At 38.6% G+C, this 23,956-nt stretch overlaps 5 protein-coding genes and 1 non-coding gene across 10 annotated transcripts in view; 2 read left to right on the top strand and 4 right to left on the bottom strand.

The window, feature by feature from the left end:
* Positions 1-1,149: 1,149 nt before the first annotated feature.
* Positions 1,150-6,423, bottom strand: vgll4l (vestigial like 4 like). Its single transcript, XM_086076387.1, has 5 exons — positions 6,215-6,423; positions 4,788-4,908; positions 4,437-4,704; positions 2,518-2,599; positions 1,150-2,416 (listed from the first exon to the last, which is right to left on the bottom strand). The coding sequence occupies exons 1-5, from the start codon at positions 6,279-6,281 to the stop codon at positions 2,115-2,117; spliced, it is 840 nt and encodes a 279-aa protein (XP_085932513.1). The 5' UTR covers positions 6,282-6,423; the 3' UTR covers positions 1,150-2,114.
* A 2,321-nt stretch (positions 6,424-8,744) lies between these two features.
* pxmp2 (peroxisomal membrane protein 2) lies at positions 8,745-10,679 on the top strand. Its single transcript, XM_086076336.1, has 5 exons — positions 8,745-8,973; positions 9,243-9,365; positions 9,627-9,789; positions 10,029-10,148; positions 10,222-10,679. Exons 1-5 carry the CDS (start codon positions 8,864-8,866, stop codon positions 10,288-10,290), a joined length of 585 nt encoding a protein of 194 aa, XP_085932462.1. The 5' UTR covers positions 8,745-8,863; the 3' UTR covers positions 10,291-10,679.
* Positions 10,680-11,708: 1,029 nt separating this feature from the next.
* isg15 (ISG15 ubiquitin like modifier) lies at positions 11,709-12,729 on the bottom strand. Its single transcript, XM_086076338.1, has 2 exons — positions 12,354-12,729; positions 11,709-12,270 (listed from the first exon to the last, which is right to left on the bottom strand). Exon 2 carries the CDS (start codon positions 12,258-12,260, stop codon positions 11,787-11,789), a length of 474 nt encoding a protein of 157 aa, XP_085932464.1. The 5' UTR covers positions 12,261-12,270; positions 12,354-12,729; the 3' UTR covers positions 11,709-11,786.
* Positions 12,730-13,316: 587 nt separating this feature from the next.
* Positions 13,317-15,223, bottom strand: gatc (glutamyl-tRNA amidotransferase subunit C). The gene is made up of 5 exons (XM_086076337.1): positions 14,814-15,223; positions 14,670-14,720; positions 13,979-14,148; positions 13,794-13,897; positions 13,317-13,713 (listed from the first exon to the last, which is right to left on the bottom strand). The coding sequence occupies exons 1-5, from the start codon at positions 15,003-15,005 to the stop codon at positions 13,652-13,654; spliced, it is 579 nt and encodes a 192-aa protein (XP_085932463.1). The 5' UTR covers positions 15,006-15,223; the 3' UTR covers positions 13,317-13,651.
* A 567-nt stretch (positions 15,224-15,790) lies between these two features.
* On the top strand, positions 15,791-15,863 carry trnak-uuu (transfer RNA lysine (anticodon UUU)). The gene has a single exon. It is a non-coding gene; the product is annotated as a tRNA-Lys (tRNA).
* A 368-nt stretch (positions 15,864-16,231) lies between these two features.
* The window catches only part of sgsm1a (small G protein signaling modulator 1a), a 36,011-nt gene continuing 28,286 nt past the window's right edge, over positions 16,232-23,956 (bottom strand). For 2 of the 5 annotated variants that reach the window (XM_086076475.1, XM_086076476.1), the window contains exons 19-25: positions 22,432-23,415; positions 22,232-22,356; positions 20,228-20,310; positions 20,035-20,144; positions 19,762-19,858; positions 19,351-19,518; positions 16,232-17,636 (exon numbers count right to left, since the gene is read on the bottom strand). In XM_086076475.1, coding sequence (XP_085932601.1) covers positions 17,548-17,636; positions 19,351-19,518; positions 19,762-19,858; positions 20,035-20,144; positions 20,228-20,310; positions 22,232-22,356; positions 22,432-23,415 — 1,656 coding nt within the window. In that variant the 3' untranslated portion in view covers positions 16,232-17,547. The remainder of the gene's footprint in view (positions 17,637-19,350; positions 19,519-19,761; positions 19,859-20,034; positions 20,145-20,227; positions 20,311-22,231; positions 22,357-22,431; positions 23,416-23,956) is intronic. The other 3 variants (XM_086076478.1, XM_086076479.1, XM_086076477.1) reach the window with 3 other exon arrangements.

Genomic DNA, 23,956 nt, shown 5'->3' with positions numbered 1-23,956 from the left:
ATGGCTCTTACAGAAAAAATGTACTCAAACTCATTGTGTGTCAGCATAATGTACTTGTTTCCGAAATGCTACGGTGCGTCCAAATCTGCTGATGGCTTCCTCCTTGTTACTTATTTATTGAGTGCCTGTTAGCTATGTAATGAATGAGTTAGAATCGTTTGACATTTCTGTAGAGGATGTGACCTTTTCTAATGGTGCTGATTCTCAAGTGAGACTGACACTTTTGACAGTTAATGTGTATTCAGAGAATTATTTTTAAGCCAGTTTGAACATCGTTTTAGCGCAAAAGTAAGTAATGATGGAACATTATGTATACCTCTAGATTTTGTCTGTGTAAATTACCTTTGTTTGCCACATGCAAATATTACAACTCTACTTATTTATTCCACCTAACTCTTTTTATTCTTGAGTTTGCTCGGGTTTCATTGCTCCCATATTTAGGTCACTCAAAGTTCTATTCATTCCTCATTGATGATTGTTTCCGGGCAGATTTGATATTCTGACAGCTGGAGAGGTTTTGTGACATTATCCTAAATTCTGCCAATTTTCCTGACGCTTAAATGGAATTGCCACTATACTCTAGTAAACATTATTTTGGGCTGTATTTAATGTATATATATATATATATATATTATTATATATTTTTTTAATGTTGTTGCTCAGTGTAAATACAATGAGCATTTGTTTTTACAGCAGCGTGAGAATATGTTCTTCTGCTATTCTCATGGCTGCTTTGTTTTGAGTGTACAATAACAGTTTAAATGCCTTATTCAGTCTTCCAAAGTTCGGTTTAGAGATCATACTTATTGTATAAATACAGTTGGGTTTTGGTAATTTACCTACCATTATACACTCACAAAACATAATTTTATTAGACAGGCCTACACCTGCACGGTCCACTCACTGTCGGTGTCAGCGAAGTATCGTTTTAATCTTCATTAGTCGCGTTGTTGCTAAGAACGCAACCGCCTCTAGATGGTGCTAGAGCCCCAACTCACAATCCCCAGGGCAATTCGTGTTCTTAGGAGACACAACTAGTTACAGAGCTTGATGAAAAGCAGCAGCGCTCAATATAGTCCCTTTTGTTGGAGGTGCAAAAAGTAGTGTGTTGTTGTAGACATGAATTTAAGACATTTTGATTTAAACATATTACTCCTTAAATTGTGATATTTTATTCACCCTCTTTAAATATACAAAACCATGAATCAAGTACCAGTTAAGTCACAGTAAACCTTTTGAGCATGATCATATTTAAGGCCAGACAAGATAGGGCATGCAAATAAGTAACTGAAGCGCTCGGCTCGTTCTCAAGCCCAACCCTTCCATTCCCCTCTTCCCTCCCTCCTATCCCTTGCCAAACAGGATCTGTAGGATCTCACAGTCATTTTCTCAGGAGACAGGAATGTCAGAACACAAGGTCTTATGCATGTTTCTACACGCAGGCTACATTCCCTCAAATTTACAGTAAAATGTTATTCACACATCAATTTAATTTCCACTTTGTGTGTGTGGCAACACCTCTCTATGTAAAACACTATGTGTGCACCGGACGTGTCCCAGACGTATACTGACTCATTGCACTTGTCTGGGGCAATGCCCTTCCCAGTCTCACATTCCAAAAAGAGTTTTTTGCTTGATATTTTGCATCCATTAACAAACAAATGAATTAGACTGCCAATGAGAGGGTCTCTGTCCTTACAAAAGAAAAAGGAAAAAAATCATCTTTATTTAACATTTTTAATTATTCCAAACTTTTCAAAGCCTTTTAAGGTCTGTCTTTTGAATAACAAATGTAATCACAACTGTACACATCAAATGCCAGGTAAAGCATAACAATGAAATGAATATAAATATAATGCTATGAAATATAATGTGACAAAAAACAAACAGGAAATGTGAAGGAATAATTTGACGATCCTCTTCAGCTGGTAAGACGGAAGAAAGAAATGTAACAAGACATTGATGCTACAATGGTCTGCATCAGTGAAGAGCACACTGGGGTCCAATCTCACATCACCCTTTTATAAACTGTCCATTGGTCAACAAGTGGCGTGGAAAACTTGCTATGTTAAAAGTCAATTCCCTGCCATGCAAGGTCACAGGTCATTTTTGAGTTAATTTACAGACCAATGGCTGGAGGCCGGTGGCGATTTGCTTGCCGACTCTTTCATGGATGGATGCGGGCTTTGCATGTAGGCCGGTGAGTGAGAAATGCTCGGACTGCTGGGGGGTGTAGATGAGCAGGAGGAAGACTTGGACTTAATCTGCAGCCACTTATCTCCCAAGGCCTTGGCAAAGTGGTCATCCACTGACACGCTGATAGAGAGCTGCTGAGAGTGAGTCTTCTGGTAATTTGCTCCAAGGCTCCTCTGGAAATGCTCCTCAACCACACGGTCGTAATTGCATTTGGGGACAACTGAAGAGGAAAGTACATGAAGAGTAGTGGTGAGAGGATTGTATTTACTTATTTATTTGAAATTGTGATGCACAGGCAGTGGTATGGAGAGTGAAACACACCTGATGCCTGACTCTGGTGAACATCGCAGCTCACGGTGGGCTTTCTTAGCGAAGAGACACAAGTGATCACAGATGGACGTATCTGAAAATAAAAGTACGGTGATGGTTATTTAACCCTATAAAGCCTGAACCATGAAATATGAGAGAAGATTCGGATTCTTTGTAAATAGAGTATTTATTGGTCCTTTTGAACAAACCTTTTTTTTTTTTAATCAACTTCCTCGTATGACTTGATTTGTATCATATTTGATACATCCGGTCACAATGCTTTAAATATGTACATTTATAACTGTCAAAAATATAATAATAAACAGACATCTCAAACATATTAATATTTCCAATAATCAGAAATTTCCCACTATTAATAAGTATAGGTGTCTCAATTGGGACGATCGTGCAAGGTCGCTGGAAAAGCCATCAGCTGCGTGATACTGCCCTCTAATGGCTTATCAGTGCAATGCATGTGTGTGATCATATCAGGGTTTTAATGGTAAAAAAATATATATACTCATGAAATAGAGGGCTCAAAATGTCTTGTATTTAATATGATACATTATTTAATATCAGTGTGATCTCTCTGAATTCATAACAATGCAATTTGGTGTAAAAAAACACTTACAATTTAAATAGTGCTTCTTTTAAAAAATAAATATTGAAATGAATTGTATGTGTATTTGCATAGGGATTGGTGTCATATTTGGTATGATGAACATACCAGTATCTATTTTTGTGATAAAATCCATTCATTGAAAATAAATAAATACAATTTACTTGAAGAATCCTAGAAGATTTTTTTAACTCAGAAATTATAAGTAAATTTAAGGAGAGTACTGAGTACATTTGACAAGTTTATTGAAGAAAAAAAAAAGTATCTCAAATATAGAGGCACAAACTCATGACCATCAACTTGGGATACAAGCACTCTACCACATGAGCCATGCTGCTCCTGCTGTGTGTTAGTATATTTCAGGAGTCAGGTGGAATCCTCAAACCTCCAAGTGGTCTTATCAATGCAGTGTAACAGCAAACAAAGGTGGCATGGTGGTTGTCTCCCAAGCTGAAGGTCATGAGTTCGTTCCTCAATACTTGAGTTACTTTTTTTAAAATATAAAACAGTAAAATGTACTCAATACTCACCATGTAAAATTGACTGAGAATGAAAAAAACATTCCTATGTTTTTCAAGTTTTTTACAGCGAATTAAATGATTGCCCTTTTTTTTTTTTAAAGGAGTAATTTACTGAATAATTTCTTCAGCTGTTTTATTATTCTTATTTTGTCTTGGTCTTATTATATTTAAAAAAATAATAATAAAATCTTATTGTATTTTGCTTATTTTGTTCTCCAACTGTAGGCTTTTATTCCTAGACATCTCCCCCCTGTCCCGTGCTTTGGTGTGCGTCTCGATGTATGCTGCTTATTCACTTATCCGTTAATGGTCTGGCCCTCGTGGGATAAATAAAGTTGTTTGAATCTGAATCTGAATCGACACATTTTCACCTTGAAATTGCCACTCAGTTAGTGTTAAAATGTCGGCAACAAGCCTTTCAAAACAGTGTATGAATTTAACATGAAAATAAAACGATTTGAAAACTGCTTGAACTGGTTTGCCAACAGAGGACAGATCCCACCCGCAGTCCATAAACAGGTCAAAGTGAGAACAGTTTGTTTGGTCTTGTTGATGGCATTCCTTCCCTCCATTGCTCACATTTTCTTCCCGAATCTGGCTGGGTCGCATAGCTGGGACAAGCTAGGACCTGCGTGTGTACAGCTGGATTCCCTGACTGCACATGATGTGCCTCAATGGTGGTTAGCCTGCAGCTACACTGACACTACAAAGACACAAACTGTATTCGGTGACATCCTAATTGACCTTGAAATGGGATTTCTGTTTTGCTTTGTTTTTCCAAAAAACATTACCTGGATCTGACGTGTGCTGGCGTTTTTAGTCTTCTCTTCTGTGCTCTCTGGGTTCTTTCTGGGTTTCTTGATGAGGGCAAGAGGTTCATCCATGACTGGGGTGTAGTACACATGAGAGGGCAGAGGGCTGGTTGGGCTGGGTGTCGGGCTCCAGGTGGAAGTGGGACTTTGAGGGTTGTTAAACGCGGCTGCTGGTGGTACCGGTGCTGGTACGGTTGCTGTTCTCTGCACAGCTTTACCATTGCTTCTACTCAGGACCCGCTCGCGCCTGTAATTAATGAACAAAAAATGTAATATTACCAGGTGGAACGTAGAAATAAAAGTGTGAGCTTGAATGTAACATTTACCAACCTTTCCTCCAAGGTGAGACATCTTTCATGGCTGCGCTTGCGTTTAGGATACACTGTTGGGGTCCGAGTTCGTTCATTTGTCATATGTCTGAATCTGTCTTCACTTCTCAGATGAGGTTGACCTGAAGAAAAGAAAGAATGGGAGGCTTTTATACACTTTGCCACAAAGTCAGATTTGTGAATTATGGGACTCATTAATTTGACTGAAGAAAAAGGCTGCTTGTTTTGATCCATGCATGGCTGAGTTCTCGTGTAAAAAACGTTGGGTTTTTTTCTCTTCCTTTTTTTCCCGGGCTCACCGTTAATTGCAAACTCCGTTAAGTTGCAAAACTCGATGGACCTGATCTGTGAGAGTTACAACACTACACAGCTGATTCAATGCTAACGGTAAATGTTGTTTTTCTGCATAATGCTGGCATTTGTCCCAGTCACACCTTCAAAGGGGGGAATCAACACATTTTGTAATGATGGAAAAAAACATGTCGTTTTGTCATGGATGGAATTTCAGATGACACACAAGATGAAACATATAGTAACAATAGCTAAATGTTTAGCTTTGGTTATATTTTAAATTGCCGCGACCCTTGTGAGGACAAGCGGTACAGAAAATGGATGGATGGATGGATATATTTTAATTGGAATATTTGTATCATTAATGTCCAGGTCATGTTTGTAAATGAGAATTAGTTCTCAAACATTATTACCTTAAGGTAAAATAAAATAAAATAAAATAAAATAAAATAAAATTAAATTAAATACAATTAAATAAACTACTACTGTGTATTCAGTTAGCCCTCATGTTCTGAAACGACCTGCATAGTAAATTTAGAGAATGCGTATTGAGACTTACTGTGCATACTGTGTTAGTTAGCACCTTCAAATTCACATTGATGTCAGTCCTTCCACTCTATTCAAATCATTCAGTTAATGCGTCAAAAGAAAACCAGCTTGCCACCAGCTTACTGATTCAAATACAATGGCGGATGATCTATTTTGCATTGTATAAAACGGCTGCTTGGTGCTCCCAACACCTGTGAGCTACTCACAGCCATTGTGGAGGGAGGGGGTGGGAGCAGGTTTAACCACACCTATGCTGATTTTCTACAGCCTCGGGCATGGATATTTTCCCTCATTAGGAAAGTAATATGGTGCATTATCCTTTTTTTTGTTCTTTAAATGACGGCTAATCACAAAACCCCGACTCAGGCTCACTATGGCAACACATTCTGATAGCCTCTAAGCTTAGACGTTTGGTTAAGAATCATTTTCCGTTTCTTTAGAAAATACACCATTTAGAGTTACAGAAATATAACAATGACAATTTAACAAGATACAATCATGTGTGTGTGATCATTATGTTCAAATGATTCAGCTCAAACATTTACACTATCATCAACTCAAAAATTTAAAAGCAGAGCAAAAGCTTACCCTCTAGTATGTAGACCTTGAAGCCGCTGCTCATGCGAGTAACGTAGTGGAAGTTTGCCACAGCCATGTCTGCTCGTCTCTTTTTTTTTCTTCAAGTGCAGTCCAAAACATCAAATGGACACCTGACTGCTGGAGAATGCGGGACACAATGAGCCTCAGTGGTGGACTGTGTTGGGAAAGGTAAATGAGATTGTGGCTCTGCGCTCTCAGCCAGGTAACGTATCAGGTGAGCGCAAACACAAGATGAAGCTTCCCAGGGACACATTCCCTGCATTCCGGTTGGCTACTGGGAGAGCCAATCAAAAGCTCTTCATTACACTGTGTTGTTGTTGTTGTCCTTCTGGAGGAATGCAGGCACAGGTTAAAAATTGGGAAGCAAACGCAAATTTGATGTTTATATCAACATTAGTATGCAAACTCTTCTGCGGATTACTATCATGAATCTTGTAATTTGTCCTCGGGGCATGAGAATATTAAACTGAAGTTTTTTTTTTTTTGGGTGTCCCCCAGCACCTGCATCCCCCCTACACCACCCTCCCCTCCGGACTGCAATCTCACCAAACAGCATTTTTTCGTGTGGTGAGCCCACCAGAGTACCAAGCCCTCCTACAACCTGCCCATACACGCACACATCTGCAATGTGCCACACTGTTAATCCACAAATTTTTGTCACTGGCCACACAAAGAATCATTCGCCCATAACAGCTGTGTTACACAACTTTTTTGGAGCCAAGCAAGGGACATATTCTACATAAAAAAAATATATATCTAGTGTTCACCCAGGTTACATATAGCCTATACACATAACTGAAATAATGATTATGATTACTCTCATTTTTAACTCCGTGTGAAATCTGGACCTGTATAGTTGAACATGAAGCTTATTCTGATGTATGAATGGCAATAGGTGGATAACAAGCGAACGGACTTAGTCGTTTGAATTCCCCATTCATTTTAATAGCCGGGCTACCAGGGGTCCGAATTCGCAATTCATTCCTATGGGCAGGCTACCAGGGGTCGGAAATCCCCGTTATTTTGAATGGCTAGGCTACCAGTGGCAAGAACCAGCTGCAGTACTGCCTTTCGCCGTTAGAGGCACTACAGACAGGCCGGTGTCCATTCGGTAGGTTTACCAGAACGAAACAACAAACCAGTTTGACACTGAAGCTTCAAAAAGTGTTTTTCTACACAAATGTAAATTCTTGACGGTGAAACCACATTTCTGTTATTTTCACGAGTTAGTTTCTTTTTTGAAGAGCCTTAGACTGGTGAAAAATAGTAATGCTATTAAACTTATTTGTATAATTGACAAATACATGTTATGTGAAAAGCCCTAGCTTTTTTTCTTCATTTATTATTATTATTATTATTATTATTGTATTTTATTTTATTGTGTATTTTATTTTCATTGTATACTGGTTGCTCATAGAATTTTGTAGCGTGCTATAACAAAAGCCATACATTTTGTATATATTTGTCTTTGATACAGATGTGTATGTTTGAAACAGTTGTTTAAAAAAAAAGCTTCAGAAAGTGCTTCGAACCGATGACATAGATTTCCATTGAAGCACTCCTTCGAAGCTTGCTTCAAATCAGATCTAAAAGCTGTAATTACACATTTCATTCATGATAACAAATCTTAAGCCTTTGAAATGAATTTTATGCTCCTATTTGGCAAATTTTATTTGCATAAAATAAGGTTTTCCAAATCACTTCAGAATTTTCATATATTTCTTGCAGAATTTGATTTGTACATTAATTCCTCGAAGTTGACAAGAAACAAGAAAAGTACTTATACATTGAAAATCCTTAGTGAATTATCCTTAGTTGACCTCAATTTCATTTATTATTATTATTATTATTATTATTATTATTTCTCATCTTTATTATTTAGTTTTGGGTTTTGTCTTTTATGTTGAATTGTTGTTTGTTTGTCATATATTGAATTGTTATTTGATTTTTCCCCCAATAATTGTGAATATTAATAAGCAAAGATGGAAACTTTGAGTTGCTGTCTGATGTCCCAATGCTGTTATTCTTAATAGCAGAGTTTCATACAAAAAAAAAGAAGAAGCTTGCTTCAAATCACGTGACATGTGACGTTTGAAGCTGCAACTGCTTCATTATCCGAATGAACCACCTGTTTCGCGGTCGAATTGGATGATAATGTGGCGCCATTAGTGGAGCTAGCAACCTTTTAATTTACTAGCGTTAATCACTTTTGATTGTATTTTTATTTTACATTTAGCTTTAGTGGATACGTCTGTGAGTGCGTGAGTGCGCGGATCAAAGCGGTTAAAATCCAGCGCAGTATTTTTTTCGCCAGGAGAGGGCACTACCATAGAAGCCATTTTCGAAGCAATTCGTCCAAGTGGTGTGTTGCATTTTTATTTATTTTCATTTGTTTCCCAACAAGTCGGTCAAAATGTTGCTTTACGTAATAATACTGCCCCCCCCCCCCTAAAAAAGGCACTCTGAACCATTTTTACACGCAAAACGAAAACCAGTCCTCTGGGCGAAAACTTTTGGTAGCGTATGATGACGTAGCGACGTCAACCGGAAGCGTTTGAAGAAGTTCCACCCCAAGCGAAGTTCGGACCATGTTTATTGTGTAAATAATTTAAAATTCGCGTGGCAGAAGACGTGATAATGCCCGTGCAAAGTTTGCCGCTTCGGGATGCGCCGATTCAGTATCGTCTACTTCATCAGTATCTATTTCTTCTGAAGACATACCCCATTCTGACTAAATCTGTAACAAGGTTCGTAGTTGTGGACTTTGTCATGTTTGCTTTGCTGCTGCTCTGCTGCCAGTTTTTTTTTTTGTGTCCTCAGTTGACAGACAGTCTAATTATCTCAACTTTGCTTTGCTTATCGATTTTAAGTTGTTGCTTGCATTGATCGATTCGTCTTTCTTCAGCCAATCAGCTTCTACACGAGCCTTGCATACATTTTCGCCACATCAAGTTTTGACACCGACGCCCTTATTTATTCTGCCGCATGTTCTTGTGTTTGTCCTTGATATTTTCAGTGCCATCCTCTCAGCTTTAGGAAATCTTCTTTCTCAGATTTTGGAGGCAAGAAAAAAGTCCCAAAGTGATGCAAAAGCCAAAGAGATTGATACAGCTGGGGCTGCACGGTTTGCCATTTATGGGTGAGACGTGTTTTTGTTTTTCAGTTTATTTTAACGTACTCAAGTGGATGTAAACATTCAAATGCAGGTTTTTCCTGTGATATAGGAGTACGAGACAAAGTGTTTTTGTTTAGTATATTTATAATGAGGATAAGTGGTGTAGAAAACAAATGGGCGAATGAACTGTGACATAACCATCTATTACTGGAGCCATTTAAAACACCAATATTCAACAATTATCAGCCATTTGGTGGCAAGTCACTTTCTGCTATGTTATTCCAGTTTGTTCATTACCGGACCCCTCAGTCATTACTTTTACCAGCTGATGGAAATATGGATGCCAACTACAGATCAGTATTGGCTCGTCAAACGTCTCCTATTGGATCGCCTTGTTTTTGCTCCTTGCTTTCTGATGATTTTCTACTTGGTGATGAACATCCTGGAGGTGGGTACCGGGTGATGACGTGAGCCAAATAAAAAAAGGTTTCAGGTAAATGTTTGATGTAAAATCTAGAAGTTTTTGTACTTTAAACTTTCCAGAGATCTCTACAATAAGTTGTTATGGTTGCTAATATAATATAAATAGCAACGAGCAGTACAACAGTAATGGGTCACCTACCCTTTTTTTTTTTTTTTTAAATATACATTCTAAAGGTATGAATATTCTTTTGAATCTTTTCTCAGGAAAAAGGGTGTGATGACTTTATAAAGAAGATTAAAGGAAGTTACTGGACTGCTCTAAAGATGAACTGGAAAGTTTGGACACCTTTCCAGTTCATTAACATCAACTTTGTGCCTGTTGAGGTACGTACTTCACTGGCCAAATTTCACACACTGACAGCTTTTTGTCCAATCGTTGGTGTGTTTTCACTTTCAGTTCCGAGTGCTCTTTTCCAACGTCATCGCCTTATTTTGGTATGCTTACCTGGCCACCGTGAGAAAATGAAACGTCCCGAGGTTTCGACTGAGCAAATATATCTGGAGCAAGTCGGTGTGATTGGGAGTGCCAGAAAACTGAGATTGTACTGCCAGCTGTCCGTCCAGCAGTTAACTGATGTGGACAATAATTAACACTTGACAATGACTTTAACACTGTGATTTCATTTTGGATACTTGAATGATTTTGCAACAGAATTAGTGCAGTTTCTGTTTCATAAGATGATAATCACCATCATAACTGAATAGGTTTATGACTAAAAATACTCTAAATAATATTATAATGTACACAAAACATTTAAAGATGAAATTTCAGTATTAACCTAAAATGTATTGTCATTAATGGATCAAACACGTTACTTGCAAGTTATTAGTGATGGATAAATGAACTTTCATGAAGCACTTGTGATATTTTTTGACTCCTCAAGATGGCACTCTTGGACTAAAGATGCAGTGGAAATGTAGTCAATTTCCATGGCATTTGTCCAGAGTCTGCAACCTGTGGCTCTGGAGCCACATTTGGCTCTTTAGTCAGTCTCCTGTGGTTCCCTCTTATCTAAAAAAAAAAAAAAATTGTAGACTTTTTTTTTTCCATATATATATATATTTTTATTGAATATTCTTTGAATTAATTAAAAAAAATATTTAAAGAAATATGAATAATTAAATGTGATAGTCCAAATGTATAATTTGTCAGAAAAAGAGATAAAAGGTAGATGGGAAAAGTTTTTTTTTAATACATAAGAATGTCCAACAAGTGACTATACAATGTCCACAAAGAAGAAAAACATAAAATTACCGTATACAGTAACATTACACAAAATTGCAAAAAGCAATCCAAAAAATATATTTAAAAAAAGGCAGAAAATAATATGTTCAAAATGTTACCATACAATGTCCAAAAAAGGAAAAAGAGAGGCAGAAAATTACCATATGTGCATAGAATTGCCAAAAATGTCAGAAATTTGACAGAAAGGTATGAAAAATGAAGTCTGATAAATTAGGGGATTTTTTATTTTATTTTTAAACTGGAGACAAAAGGTAAAATGTTGCACATTTTTGTTATGGTGCAGCTCTAATTAGCTATTGGACCCTCAGTACATTAGACTAACACTAACACAATGTTTCATTCATCAAAATTTTCAAAGATTTTGTGACTCCAGACAGATTTTTTGTTATTTGCCAGCTAAACGTTCCAAGAAGGTCACCATGAAACGTTACAATTAATCTTAGATCCATGCTGAACTTTCACCCTAAAGCCCAATATGACTTATTTGTGAGCAGTGTAGGTGTAAACAGAATAATAATAAAGTGGCCTTTTTTTATGTGACAAACATCTGCCAAATGTAAAAGTAAATATCCTGAGATGTCTAATTTATGTGAATCATAATGCATATGTCAAAAATAAATCTAAAAAAATGGTATGACTCATTTGTGAACTTTTTAATAGTAATGATGTCAAATAACTTGGATGCAGTTGCAATTGGAAGTGCTGGTGGCTATTCATCAGCCTCCTCTCAGGCGGAAGGTCATGTCAATGGTGCTCAAAGCTCGGACATGGTAGTCCTCCAGTTTCCCGCTCGCCATTTCGCGACCTTGATGAATGAGCCTCTGCTGGCTCACTGCAACCCCCTCTCGGCTCTCCACCTTCTGTTTGAAGTCGCTCACCGTCTCGCTCTGGTCGATGTCGTAGGTATGCAGTTGCCCCTTTTCGTTTCTTAAGAACACCTGGATAGTCTCGGACTCCTTGACCAGCAGACACACCCTGGATCCAACCTGCAGGCCGTAGGAGCCGACGGTCAAGGAGTCGTCATCGAGAGGCTTCCTGTGGCCGCCGGGGTTGTCCAATAGCAGCTTCTGCGCATGAGCGTCGATCTGAAATTTGCTCTCAATGAGGTTTTTGAGTGTCCTCACAGTGTCCTCGGGGTGCACTGTAAGGGTTTGGGATGTCCCAGTCAACATGGTGATGGTGATCTCCATGGTCAGCAGCCTGGAAATGTCATATTGACGTTTTCTAAAAGCATCTCTACAATGACCGTGTCATTTGGCACAAGGCCGCTACGTAGTACGTACCTCGTGATGATCTTTGGAGACACAAGTTTTTAGCGCAGGACGCTCAGCTGTTTGTGGGCCAACTTTCTCACAGCGTTCTTCTTATAACCCGTCGCACCCTCCCACCCTGATAAGATGTGTTTTCCTTTTACCAATGACTTTCAGTTTCTATTCTCTCAAAGTTCCTGAGAGCAAAGACTGTGAGTAGGAATAAGGAAACATACAATTTCTGTGCCATTTATCCCAGGGCAAACTCTTGAACTTTTAAAACAGGTATAGATGGACTCGGCGATTTGTAGATGATTTAGGGGGGGCTACTAGAACAGCTGATGTTACAGGGAGTACTCAGAGGCACTTAAAATGGTGGCAGGTGTGTGCTGCCTCTAATTTACCATCAGTTTGAAAGTGACAAGGTTAAATTCTAAAAAATCCCACTTTACAGTATGTTAGAGTGCACATTTTTGCAAACATCCTATTTTATTTGTACTTGCCTTTTCTGAAATACATTTTTAGATTGAATTGTAGATGTTATTGTCACATAGATGGAAAAGGTTTTGAATTTATTTAGTCAACATAGTGATGGTTATCTTACGGTCAGCCCCCTCAAAGTGTCATACATGTCTTCAAAAAGCATCTCGTCAGGGATTGTGTCATTTGGCTCAAGGCTGCTATACCTACTTACCTTGTGGTGATAAGTTTTTAATCCGGTTTCGCAAACTTTTTTTCCTGTGTTTCAAACTGCAGCATATTTGCAAAGTCACATCCTGATAAGGAGTCATTTTCCCTTCCCAATAAACCACTTTCATTTTCTATTCTCTCTTAAGTTTCAACATGCACCATAAGTGCTAAGTCTGTCCCGGCCTGGTGTGGGAACTCTTGTGCTCAAGCGCCACATTAGATTATTATTTTTTAAATGGACAAATTAATTTATAGATTGGGGGGGTTACATTATTTCAACAAAAAGAGACAAATTAAGCAAACATATTGGTGGTAGGATAGCACTGTCGTTGCATTCTATTAGTTCACCACTAGATGGCACTCCATTTATGAAAGCCCATATTACAGATGAAAAATATCAAATAGATAAATAAAACGTTTGCTCATTTTCAAAACATATTTCCCACATAATAGTGCACATTAGCAGAATAGATAGTATCAACAATGAATGTTTTCGTCATCATCACATTTTTGCATCAAATTGTAAATTATGTATGCCAAGCAGCTTGTCATATTAGCCGAGACTAACTTTATACTACAAAATGATGTACTGAGAAAAAATATCTTCCTCGGTATTAAAAAAAAAAAGGGGTTCCAAGTTGTCAGAATTCAGAGTGTTTCAACATGGCAGTCCGCTCCTCCCTCTTTGGTAAGGGAATATTTCCTATGGTAAAAGAAATACATTTGTAGTGAACAACTGACCTATTCCAGCAACATTGTCAATTTGTTGCAAATGTCTTTTACCTGGTGGTGCCACATAATATTCCTCCACTGTGTTTTTGGAGAGCTGCAAAAGTTCGTCTGCATGGTTGCCTTCGATCACGGCATCATTTCTCAAGTATAAAACCCTGCATACAAACATGCTTCATGTGTTGAAAAACTGAGCCTGCTGGCTCTGTAATGACATTTAGACCACGTGAGCAACACACCTGTCCTCCAGAACCGAATCCATCGGCTCGACTCCTGAGGTGTCAACAACATGAAGCTGATCTGCAAATCTGATGGCCTTTTCCAAACAGGCCAGTCCCTCTTTGGTGCGGAAGTCCACCAAGGCCAGACGCTCAAGTTTGTCCACCAGGTCGGCTTCTACTCGAGTTGCCTGGAAACAAAAACAGTGACACTTTCATTTGTATACTCTCGTGTAAAGTAAAAGTTTCAAAGTGACCAATTCAACAGTAGAAATAACACATTCACATTCGGTCACATTCACACTATGATAAAGAATAGCTATGTTAAAACGCTTGTCTTCTAAGTCGGCCTAAAAATGTCAACATTTCAGCCTACAAGACTTCCAATTCATATTTATGAAAACACGTCGTTTTGGCCGTGCATAAGTCAACCATAACGCTGTTTTAGAATCAGAAGTAAGGGCTAAATGTGCATCTTTTGGTATGTGTAGTCTCATGCACGCAAACTACAAGTACCAAGTTAATTTAAAACAATTTCTTGACGCTATATTGACCTTAATTTCTCACTGTAATTTTACTTGGTGACAGCAGCACGGCGCATTCAGACTTACGTACGGGATAGGAAGTCAATCGTAAAACGAGGACCATTGTATTATTATTGGTCGTCTACTTTATTCATTACAGCGTTCAAAAGGTAACATGGTCATCATACCGGTGGCAGCTGGTCCTCTGGTATCGGCTCCCAAGTTGCAGCTGCGGGCACCTTCAAACGCAAGCAGGAAAACGAAAAAAGCACGTCGTTACCTGGAATCTGTTTCGATGTGTTATGGATCTTCACCTCGCTCCCCGTCATTACCTTCGAGTTGTAAGGTTGAGAAGTGAACTCACGCGTCCCATTAGCGACGTGGCAGCAGCGAAAACATCTTCCACAGTAGACATTTGACAACGAGTAGCAAATGTGTGATGAAGACTTAGCGGAAGTGACTTTCTGTGACACCCTGCGGCACATTCGTCCGAAAGAGACGCAAAACGCAGACGTGTTTAGCATGTTAAGCTATAAAACATTGAGCATAAAGCGTTGTCACGACTTAGTCGTTTAGGGCCCGATTAAAACGGCAAACGACCTTCTTTCTTCAAGAAGGACTAACGAATAACAGATGTTTAACTTTTATACGACCCTGTCAACATCACATTTTTGTCCTTTTCTTGATGCGGCCTTAGGACGGTACTGCTGCGCAAGTGCGCATGTGCAATGCTGATGCTGAGACAAAGATGATAACGATGCAAGATGGTACACCTATCTGGAGCGATTCAACACAAAATCAAACGACGTACCATTATCATGTATCAAGTACAGTGCATGTTTTCGATTTTATTTAGATCGGTGTTTTAAGCTATTTGTTGCTAATATGCACACGTTGATATATTGAGTATTGCCTCACGCAAAATACGAAATTGATAAACTTTCTGTTATGATTCTATGTTAGTTATCAAATATGATTTTAGTACAGCATTACTTTAGACAACAGAGCATTTTAATGCTTTAACTTATGCTGTTTGTCAGCCAGAAACCAATTGTCATTTACAACTAGTTCTACCAGTTCTAGAACTAATGAAACCACAAAAGACGAGTGGTGTTAATTGTTTTTCTTTGACGTCATTTGACAAAAAAGTTGCCCTTGCCAACACGTTTTTTTGTATATATATATTTTTTTATAACGCTTCTCTTTTAAAACCGTCATACCATAAAAGCATAAAAAAAAAACCACGTCTACGCGCTAAGAATGTGTTCAGGATAATTATTAAATGGATACAAATCCGATTGCTGACAGAGCCCGGATAGCTCAGTCGGTAGAGCATCAGACTTTTAATCTGAGGGTCCAGGGTTCAAGTCCCTGTTCGGGCGTATCTTTTTTTCTTTATTTTTTTCTTCCTTCACATGAGGCAGGTCGTTGTTTTAGCAAGGGCGAACTCGCAATATATTTAGAACATGTCAGGTACGTCACCATACTGTATTAGTAATGACGAATGATAGCGTGTGTGTTCCTATAGTGTTTACCCCAGTCGGCCACCGTGGACAGGATTATGACACTTGCGCATCATTAATCGCAACGTCTGCAACTGATTCCGTTTAAAATGGTAATTTTTGACGTTTCATAAAATGGTTGGCAATATTACAGTATTCCCTTGAACTACAAATGGGTGCAGAGTGCAGACAAAGTATAAAACCTTTTATGAGTGTTTTGTGTCAATAAAAGAGAGGATTTTTCGGATGTTACAATAACATATACCATTTATTTAATATATATTATATATGAGCTCTCAGAATATAATTTGTTTTACAATACAGTTAGAACTTGGCACAAAATAAAAATACAAGTTTTACCAAAGTAGCAAGGTCCCAGTGAAAACATAAAACAAACAAAAAAAAAACAAATGAGACAATAAATTGAAGTAGGCTATCTGATATCAGTTTGCAAGAAACATCAATGCAAATAATTGGACCACATTCATTAACAGAGGCAATAAATAAGAAGCTTGAAATTTGGGAATTCATTATAAGTATTAACTCAATGAATGGTTAAAAGCACATACTGTGTAGTTAGTATTTGTCATCATCAATGGTTAAATATGCCAAAAGCATTTAAACAGCAGTTCTTCATCATATATATATATTTTTTGCAAACAACATTGAAAATAAATCACAAGCATAGACATGTACCATTAATTTGGACCTCATTGGGTCACGTAAAAGCTAAAAACATCACTATGATATAAATAATGTAAATTCTGCAACCGCAAAAACTGACAAACCATAAAGAAAATAAATCCAAGTGGTAAAATGAACAAAATACAAAAGTGTTCCCAGAACAAAAACAACACCAAAAGAACATGGATGACAGAGTGAAATGTAACGTTTTAAATATTATATTATAATTTGACAATGATCTCACGAGTAACAATTCACACATAACAACAACATCCTATTTGGCAGGAAGGCAGCTTGGGGACATTGGAAACACTGTCAAATATAAAATCACTGATGTGGTACTCAGCTCTAAACAGGTTTTAATTGTGTCTGTAAAACTAACATTCAGTCATTCCTTCCTTCACATGAGAGGAGAAGGTGGCTAAGTTGAGATTTTAAACATAATGCAATCATGTAAACATTGGCTATTTAACAAGCAACATACAGTATTTCTTCATAAACAAGTAGTCATTCAAAATAGTTTGAATTTATCTCTTCATTTTGTTTTCAGATGTGCAACTAAACTAACTTAACTTACAGTATGACTATTTAAAGTCTGCTCCGATTAATATCGACACTTAAGGGTTTGACGTAAAACACAATATGTATTTGCAGATACTGATAGTTACTCTATAAAGCATAATATTATCATAGACCTGTCGACTGCACAAACAACGTAGAGGAGCATACAGTCATTGAGGCTCGTTCGAGGCTGCAAACAATGACAGTAAAGGCATTTTGTAGTACAGTATAACGCATGTCCGTGTGTGCGCGCGCGTGAGATGCTGCTACCAAATGATTACACTTGATTGGAAGGAAAAAAAGAAGACACACATCACTATCACTTGTTCTCTATCAGCATCTGCACCTTGTACACCAGATCTCTTGCCAAGGTCAAAATCTGCTTGATGTTGTGATGCTCGGCCATTTCTGAAAGGCAAAACCATGTTCATGAATATTACACCACACCGCAGTCTAGTCAAGTGTTACGGGGAGTTGGAGTCACTAGCCAATTACGGGGCACTTCCTCGAGACGGAATTATTCCAATTAGAACTTGGAGGCAGCAAGCTTTTAAACGACTGATTGCAACATTTAGTTTAAGGTGGCTGATAAAAGAAGATCTCTCTTGCTTTTAAACACCATCGAAATCTATCACTCTGGGATCGAAGAAAGGACTTTTAGTTTCAAGAGGTTTTACATAAACATGGCATATTTACCCTTAAGGAATACATTACAAGTATTGTACAACTGACATAATTGTAAACAACGTAACCATTATTTTTAATACTTGGATGAAAACCATTTAGAGTATCGCATATTGTGAGCTACGTGGTATAAAAGTGAGGTGGCTAATGACACTAAATTCAAATGAGGTAAGAAAAATTCCGCCCCTCCCCTCCCCAAAGAAACTGTGGTGTGTGAGGGTCCGCACACTCTACTATAAAGGGAAGATAAAAGCTGATAGGTGCTGTCAGAGTAAAACAGTCAGGGCTCTTAATACTCATCTGGGCATTGGTGGCGCATGCATGATGTAGAAAAAAACTTCAAAATATTACCTTTTTAAACCGCACAATAACGAAAACTCATGAAATAACTACAACTGAAATAAAAAAAAACATTTAAAAAACTAAAATTCAAAAAACTAAATAAATATGCTTTTTAAAAACCAAAAATGAACGTAAACCACATTTTATGTTAACAAAACTATAATTATAGCAAAAATGTCCTTAGTTTTTATTATTTTGTTATTAATTTAATGCATGATCTTTTGGAGTTGATTTTAAATATAATAAAACATATCATTGCCTATATATGTATTTTGTCAAAAAGAGAATAAAAAAATACACTGTAAAGAATTGACTGAAGAATTTACAGTAAATAACTGGCAAAAAAAAGTTGCCAGCTAATTATTGTAAAATCTCAGTAAATTAATGTAAAAATCAATTGTAGCATATAAACTGTAATTTATATACAGTAAATACAGTAAAATGTTGTAAAAAAAAACTGTAATAATGCTGCAATAGATTTTTTTTTACCAGTAATTAACAGATTTTACAATACTTCCAGTTATTTCCTGTAAATTCTACAGCATGTAATAACTAAAACAATAATTCTAAAAAACTGTTTTGTTAATGAAATAAAATAAAAACGAAAATGCTTTTAAAAAAAACTGAAAAATCTGAAACTACATTTTACGTTTACACAACTAATTATTATTATAGCGAAAATGTCCTTCATTTCAGTCTTCGGTAATTCATTTAATACATGAGCCTTTGGAGTTAATTTTAAATGTAATTTGCAGTATATTTATTTCAATATTAACTAGAATAAAGATGTTTGAAAGTGTCACACAGCAGTGACGTCATCGAGCAGCAGCCAATAGGAAAGCAACTTCAGATGATGTCGCTCCGAGGTGGCTCGCCTGCTTTTTCATTTAACTCAGCCGAAATGCAACACTAGGGAAGAAATGCGTTACTTTTTTCATTTTACCATGTTGTTTATTAAATATTGCTCACAATTAATACACATAAAAAAACTAATACTGGAACTAAACTAAAACTACACAATCCAAATATATGGTGCGGCCCTTTTAAGAGATACTGGCGACAATCTAGCGAGCCGCAATAAAGCCTTGTGTTTTACCGTTGAAGAATTTAATAATCTCAGTGAAGTCCATGTTGTTTTCCAGGATGATGTCCCGGTAGATCTCCACCAGCGCCAAAGCGATGAAGAGGACAAAATGACTCGAGGAGGCAAACTTGGCCGCCCAGATGGTTTCCCACACTGCAAAGACGTCATCGTAGACCAGCTCTGGAAGGAAAAAAATCACACAAGGGCTTGAATCGCGCCAAATACAGCAAGTAAAGTCTGATGTCCTCAGGAAGTTGCATTTCCTCAGCAACAGATTTCTCGAGCTACAAGAGCAAAACCCCTTCCTTGCACATCAGGCTAACAAGGTCAGTTGTTTGGCATGTTAAACCCCCAAACGCGGCTTACGGAAAATCTCTCTCTCGCTGCTCTAATTGGCACGAAAACTCTCGTGGTCGTGTTTACCTCGCTTGAAGTCTAAGAGGAACCAGCGGTAGCAGAAGTAGAAGTGAGTGTAGTCTCCGTTTTGGTGCATCAGCTCAAATAACTCTGAATCCAGGATCTACAGCACGTGAAGCGGGGATCAAAAGGGATGTGGAAGGAAGGATAATTAGAGGAGTTGTTGGAGAAACAGTAACGTGTGAGAGCTGGAATTGATGAATTTCATTTTGCAACTTGTGCAACTTGTACAACTTGTACCGACCGGCTTGTATGAAAACGTGGCTGTTGCTGCCTTACTTGAATCAGAGAGCGCATGTTGGCAAAGTGAGTATCCATCGCTCCTCCGTGTGGAAAGTTTTGATTCATCCTCTTCATGAGCTCGGTAAAGCAGCTAAAGGCCGTTGCCTCTGAGATAGCGAGAGATGAAAAAGACGGCTGAGTCAGAAAGCAGACGAGGAAATAGAAGAGGCAACGGGGCGCGGTGACTCACCATCATCCAGAATGACGAGAAGCGGAGCCAACAGGTCACACATCCCCTGAACGTATCCGATGTCGAGGTTCCTCCAGATGTAGCTGCAAGAAAAGGCTCAAAACATCATTCCGCTGCTTTTATCAGCCACACCGACTCTACTTAACCTTTAAGTCCATGTTGAAAATAGCTGTACTGAATAGCAGAAGAGTGGGACTCGAGTCAAATGGCTTCTCTTGAGTCAGTCAGAGTTGCTAATAATGGAACTTAAACTTTCTCGATTAGAGTTTGAAATCTGCATTTTTCAACCAGTAAATAACCAGAAATAGAATGAAAACAGCAGGGTACCCAAAATAGAACCCTGTGGAACACCATATGACAGAGGGGCAGTGCGGGACTGATAGTAGCCAAGGCTGACACAGCAAATTCTGTCAGCCAAATAGAATCTAAACCACTCAAGAGCACTACCATTAAAGTCCACCTGGTGCTGCAAACGTCAGTTTGTCTAACATGTAGCATTCAATACATTTTACTGAGTTATGATCTATACAGTATATGGATATATTAGAGCTTGTTAAACGATTACATTTTGCTATCATATTAATCACATCTTAGAATTTTGATTCATCACGATTAAGCGCTTAATTCAAAAGATTTTTTCCCAACATTTCTGGCCCGCCAAATTTAAAGAGCACCCGTTGTGTGTTAATTTTTTCGACATGTCATGTTATGAGGACGTCGTCAACATTTTTTGATCCTCTTCTTTTTCTAATCAGTTAATTACTTGCATCATTTAAAATGGGAAAAAAATGACCCCGATAATTTGACATGAACAAATATTCTGAATGTCATGCGCAAAGCATTCATCAAACGCGTATGCTACCTTTAACGGAAACATCCGCTGTGAGCTAAAGGGTCATTGGACTTAAGATTCGAGACTTACATATGACTTGGCATGCTAGTTACTCCCACCAATTCAAAGAGGCCAACATTACATGTTCACAAATTTCAAAATATTCAATGGATTAACAAAAGGCTGCCATCTAATGATGCGACTCTCAAAACTTAGAGAAACTTGGTCAAATGTTTGTTAATTTTCTGTCCACAGATGTGAATGTGAGTGTAAATTTATGTTTGCTTAAATGTGCCCCTTAATTAACTGGTGATCTGTACCAAGGGATGGAGGGATGAAAGTAGCTATGACAAGTTTTAATTTGAACAATAAAGTAGAGTTATTATGAGAATAAAAAGATAGATAAAATATCTCAAAGATAAACTTGCAATTTTAGGTGAGAAAAGTAATTACTAAAATAAAGTAATATCACATTAGTGCATTTTTAATCATATGAGAATCAGTATAAGCAGTCTAAGCATGTGTCGTTTCTGTGAAAGAATTACACGTACAGTCATAACCTCTTGTTGGTTTGTTCCCTCCTCGAAACAGAAGCATTCAATATTCTATAATATTATACACAAATCTATATCAGATCACTAAAAAAGAGCCATCAAATCCGAGACAAATCCCAATTGTAACTTTTTAACCGAGCCAGGCTGTCTCTTTTTTTACCATTAGAGATTCATTCTGTCCTTTCCTCAGTCTCTCCTTTGGTCTCTTGAGGTCTCCCTAATTTGGTGGAATTGAGATGTTTCTGGGGTTGGTGAAAGACTCTGGTTGGTGACCCGGTGGGTAGTAGGTAATGTCTGGTCGGTGCTGGATTTCACTTTCCTTTCCTTTGATCCTTCCTCGGGTCTCCTGACAACCTCACGACTTTGTATTCGGTTTAGGTGAACGGTATGGGATTTTTAATAGGTTTTAGGTGAACTAATGAGTACACACTCACACGCACGCACACATGCACGCACGCAAATGCACATACTCACCCACAAATAAAAAAATAAAATAAAATAAAAAGAGAGCAATGATGATGACATGTAAAATCGGTAAAATTACCGAATGAACAATACTGAGCTCTAGAAAAAATAAAAAATAAAATAAATAAGAGATTAATTCTGTCACTGTCGTACCTGCACATAATGTTACGGAGCTTTTCCAGGTTTGCAGGAGTGAAGTACCAGTAGTTCCTGTCACAGCGCTGTACGTCCTTTTCAATGCGGTGCAAATTCAACGTGTACAAGTCTAAAAGCTCTTGCTGAAACGAGCAGAATAATAAACATATGCATCAACTGACTGGTTAGTAGACGATGAATATTTGAGTGGTACATACAGCGAAGGCACCCCGACCAGATGGCGGCGAGCTGGCTTCCGTGCGGTCTGCACAGCCGTCCAAAGACTCAAAGTGAGGGTAGAGGCTCTCCATCTCCGGCTCCTCAGACAATATGGATTCAGTGCCTTCTGGACTGGGCTTTTCCTGCCCGCCCTCGGGTCTGAGATCCGCGTAAGGGGCCGAGTCCTCAGAGGGAGACGAGGGCTCACGGCGAGCCTTCCTGCTCCAGGGCACCATGGAAACGTTGGCTTTGGGAATCTCCTCCATCTCTATGGCGGAGGGAGACTCATCAGACTCAGTCAGGACTTGCGCTTCTGCCTTCTGAGAAGCACAGTAGGCTTCTCTTGCTCTCGACGCCCGAGTGTCTGCTGATAAAGACGGTTTCTTGTCAACGTCAGATGTTCTGGGATTTTTGACGCCGGCGTCTCTTGTCTCACCTTGGCTGGATTTGTCTTCCACTTTGAACCGTTCAGTTTGGCGCTCTCCTGCCGTTTTCTTTGCGTCTTCATTTCCTGGGGTGAAAATACTATCTTTGTCAGGCACTTCTCGTGAGGAACCACCTTCACTCTGAGCCTCCTCTACTTTGGCGTCCTCTGACTTGTTGGACTCTTCCAGCACATCTAGCACTTCAGTCTCGGTCACATTGGGTTTCTCGTGTTCGTCCTGCTCGGTCAGACCTGCATCCTGAGGAGGTTTGGCCGAAGCTCTCGGAGCAGCCTCGGGTGCAGCGCTGTCCTCGGTGCTGAGCGAGCCGTCCGACAGGCCGGAGGTAACTGAGAAGTTGCGGGAAGAGGGATGCCCCGAGTCGGGAGAACTTGGCCCGTTTTGGAGTCCCCCATTGGTCATCTTTGGCACCTGCTTGGCTTCTCCGCTCTTGGACTCTGTCTCGATCTGTTCAACCTCTTCTACAGACTCAAACACCTGCAAGAACAAGCCAAAGGGAAAAAGACTACTCCAGGGGAAGGGATGGGATGATGTGAAGAACTAGCAGGGAGAGAGTGAAGGGATGTGGTTTAAGACATCATGCAACCTTAGAGTTGAATCTTGTTTAAAGTGGAAGTCAACATGAAACATTTTTTGACAATAATATGTTATATGTGGCCTCACTAGTTTAACGATGACACACTGACTAATATTACATTTGTGGAATAAGAGTAACGAAGCAAAATCCAGCCGTTTTTATCCATCTCAGGGGGCGGCCATTTTGCCACTTGCTGTCGACTGAAGATGACATCACAGTTGCTCACGGCTCACCTGATTTCTGACGCTGAGCTGTGATTGGTTGTTACCTGAAACCCGAGCAACTGCGATGTCATCTTCACTCGACAGCGTGAAGTGACAAAATGGCCGCCTTCTGATATTGATCAAATCTGCTGGATTTTGCTGCTTAACTCATATTCCACTAATGCAATATTAACCAGAACACCATATTTAGACCAGTGAGGCTTCATAGAACATACTATTGTCCCAAAAAATAGTTGGGGTTGACTTTTCAAGTCATTTGACTAGATCTTGATTGTGTTAC

The sequence above is a fragment of the Leptonotus elevatus genome, chromosome 5 (genome assembly GCF_054856555.1).
Source record: "Leptonotus elevatus isolate MCC_2025b chromosome 5, RoL_Lele_1.0, whole genome shotgun sequence".
Taxonomy (NCBI): Eukaryota; Metazoa; Chordata; class Actinopteri; order Syngnathiformes; family Syngnathidae; genus Leptonotus; species Leptonotus elevatus.
This window is presented reverse-complemented; position numbering and strand designations above follow the sequence as displayed.